The sequence below is a fragment of the Poecilia latipinna genome, unplaced genomic scaffold (assembly GCF_001443285.1).
Source record: "Poecilia latipinna isolate Pla-1442-1.1 unplaced genomic scaffold, P_latipinna-1.0 Scaffold385, whole genome shotgun sequence".
In the NCBI taxonomy this organism is placed as follows: Eukaryota; Metazoa; Chordata; class Actinopteri; order Cyprinodontiformes; family Poeciliidae; genus Poecilia; species Poecilia latipinna.
Window position 1 is genome coordinate 286,243 of NW_015113001.1, and position 2,651 is coordinate 288,893.

General features: G+C 39.6%; 1 protein-coding gene across 2 annotated transcripts in view; it reads left to right on the forward strand.

Annotated features, from left to right (window-relative positions):
• Positions 1–2,303: 2,303 nt before the first annotated feature.
• etsrp (ETS1-related protein) overlaps positions 2,304–2,651 on the forward strand; it is an 11,135-nt gene continuing 10,787 nt past the window's right edge. For both annotated transcript variants that reach the window (XM_015036920.1, XM_015036921.1), the window contains exons 1-2: positions 2,304–2,372; positions 2,523–2,613. In XM_015036920.1, the coding sequence (XP_014892406.1) occupies positions 2,532–2,613 (82 nt within the window). In that variant the 5' untranslated portion in view covers positions 2,304–2,372; positions 2,523–2,531. The remainder of the gene's footprint in view (positions 2,373–2,522; positions 2,614–2,651) is intronic.

Genomic DNA, 2,651 nt, shown 5'->3' on the forward strand with positions numbered 1-2,651 from the left:
CTGCCCTTGCGCGTGCGTGTCTCTGTGGCTGTGTGTGCGCATGTGCGTGAGCGCGCGCAGCAGAACGTGAGACTGTTTGTTTACTCAGGTCTCCGGGGTCAGCCTTATCTCCTGCAGCCACTCACGCTGTGATTTCAGACTTTCTACAGCAACTCCTTGTGTTAGTATGCGCGCGTGTGCGTGTGTGTTTGTGTGTGTGTGTGTGTGTTTTACGGGCCATTGTTTTGTCAAATGGTTTTAAAAGATCCAGGGATTTTTTTGCTCTTGGCCTCCACCTCATTAAAAAACGCTCTGATTTCAAACAGGCAGCTGATCTAAACCCAGATCAGCCTGCAGTCAGACAATCAGCAGCTGAAACGTTTTAAAGACACACACACACACACACACACACTGAATGACACTTAATACCTGTAAAGTAAAAGCTGTATCAGGTCAGACTTCATATGATATCTGGAAAAATGACACAAACCAGAATTATGTCCCATAATGTTCCTCCAGGCTTTTATTAAAATACAGTAAAATAAAATTAAAAACGCATTTCGTGAACCTCAGCATGTCTCTTCTTTTTAAGAACTGATTTCTTTTTGTTTACTAGTTTCCACTGAAAAAGAGAAAGTTTCACATTAAATCAAACCTGTAATTTAACTTTGAAACATTTAATTCAAATATTTGTTACCAATTAAAGTAATTAAAGTCAGAACTGGATTCTGATTTTAGGGTTTAATTTAATGATCCTTTTGCCAAATGGAGATTTGCTGCTTTGTCAATATTTATTTTAGGATGAGTTGGATGATTTCTGCTGAACGGGTTTATGATGTTTGTTTCATTTCTGTTTTTGGAAAATAATTAAAAATAAATCAGACATAATCAGGTTGGGACTCCTTTAAAAGAAGATTTTTAGTCTAATTTTTTTAATCTGACAAAATAAAGGTTAAAAAAAGAATCTCATTGATTTCAGAAGCAAAGAAACATATCTTTGTTTATTATTGGTCTGAGATTTTTTAGATGCTTTCTGAACCATAAAGAAATATTTAATACTTTTGAATCAAACTTGTTATTCATGAAGAACCTCCAGACTAAGATAAATAAAAAGAATCCATCAGTTCCAGCTCTTCTTCTGCATCAGGTTTTATTCTCTAAACAGAATTTAAAATCTCTTTAATCTGTTTTATGAATAATCTGTACGTCAATAATCTTCATCAATCCTTCATCCTGTCTTCAAAAATAAAGTTTTACTGTCTGATGCGTCCTGTGGGTCGTTTATTTTACGTAGAGTATAAAATGTTTAAGGCCAGGCAGAGCGCCGTGTGGAACACCACAGGAAACCTTCAGTGAACCAGAATCACCTCTGATCAGCTGTTTGGTGTCTAAAGATGTTACATGTTCATTTTGTCATTAAACAGTAAATTTCCTTTTATTCTCTATTTTTTAAATCCTGGAGTTGAAGTATTTTACATGTCCAGATTGGAGATGATCAAATATAATCATAAAAGTTTGAAATGTCTCTTTAGTTAGCAGAAGCGATAAATCAGACACCGACTTCGGCCATATTTCCCTCCTCATATTACAACACATTTATGATGAACGAAGCTGCAAACAATAAGCAGAAAAATGGACCCAGTTACAGTTAACAAGTTTTTTCCTCCAAATCTTTGGCCTCCTTCAGACATGATGACGTCCTGGGCGTGAGCCACCACCTATCTGAAAAATGAGCAATAAATAATGAGTTAAAGGATTCTTAGTTTCTGCTCCAGCTCTTGTTTTGCCTCAGCCTCCACTCTGTAATGACAGTTTTCTTCTAATCTTTAATATTTCTAAATGTTTTCCGCATAAATTTCGCTTTTTGTCCGATTTATCCGACATGAGACTGAATAATGATAAAATCTCGTGTTTTTTGTTCTTTGTTTTTCCTTTTAACTCATGTAAAGCACTTTGAATTGCCTTGTTGCTGAAAATGTGCTATAAAACTACCTTTACCTTTAAAAATCCAAAGCTGCAATGATTTAATATCTTATATTGCTTTTTCCGCGATTCTTCTTCCCATAAAATAAATAATGAAACTTTGAATCACGTCATAAATAGTTAATCTGCGGTTTGTCTGCGGATCTTTTATGAATGAATATTGGTCGCTGGTTCATGTGGAGAGGAGGGGAGGCTGTGTGTGTGTGTGTGTGTGTGTGGGAGGGGGGGTTCTGACGTAAACAGACCTCGAATCCGCAGGTCACGACGCACCGCAGACCCGCGCCCCGCCCCCGCGCCGCTGCGCCTTTATAAGCGGCCCGGAGCCCACCGACCACCAGGCTGAGCGCTCCGCTTCCACTGGGAACGTTTGGGAACCTGGAGCCACGGAGGGGAACAACGTCAAACTAAAGGTTCGTCCTGCTCAGAACCAGGTTCAGAACCAGGATCTGAACCAGGATCTGAACCAGCCTGATCCTGGTTCCTGAGTCCAAACGGAACATTTTCAGATTCAGGTTGAATCATTAGATCCATTTGTGACTGAAGCTGGTTTGTGCCTGCAGAAAGGGGAGATGGAGGTTTGCCACACTGGATTCTACACCGAGGACTTCAGCACGCAGGAAGTGCCTGCAGGCTTCGACTTTGCGTCTTATGGTGAGTTCAGGTTCTGCTGGTTCCTCTCTGACCCGGAG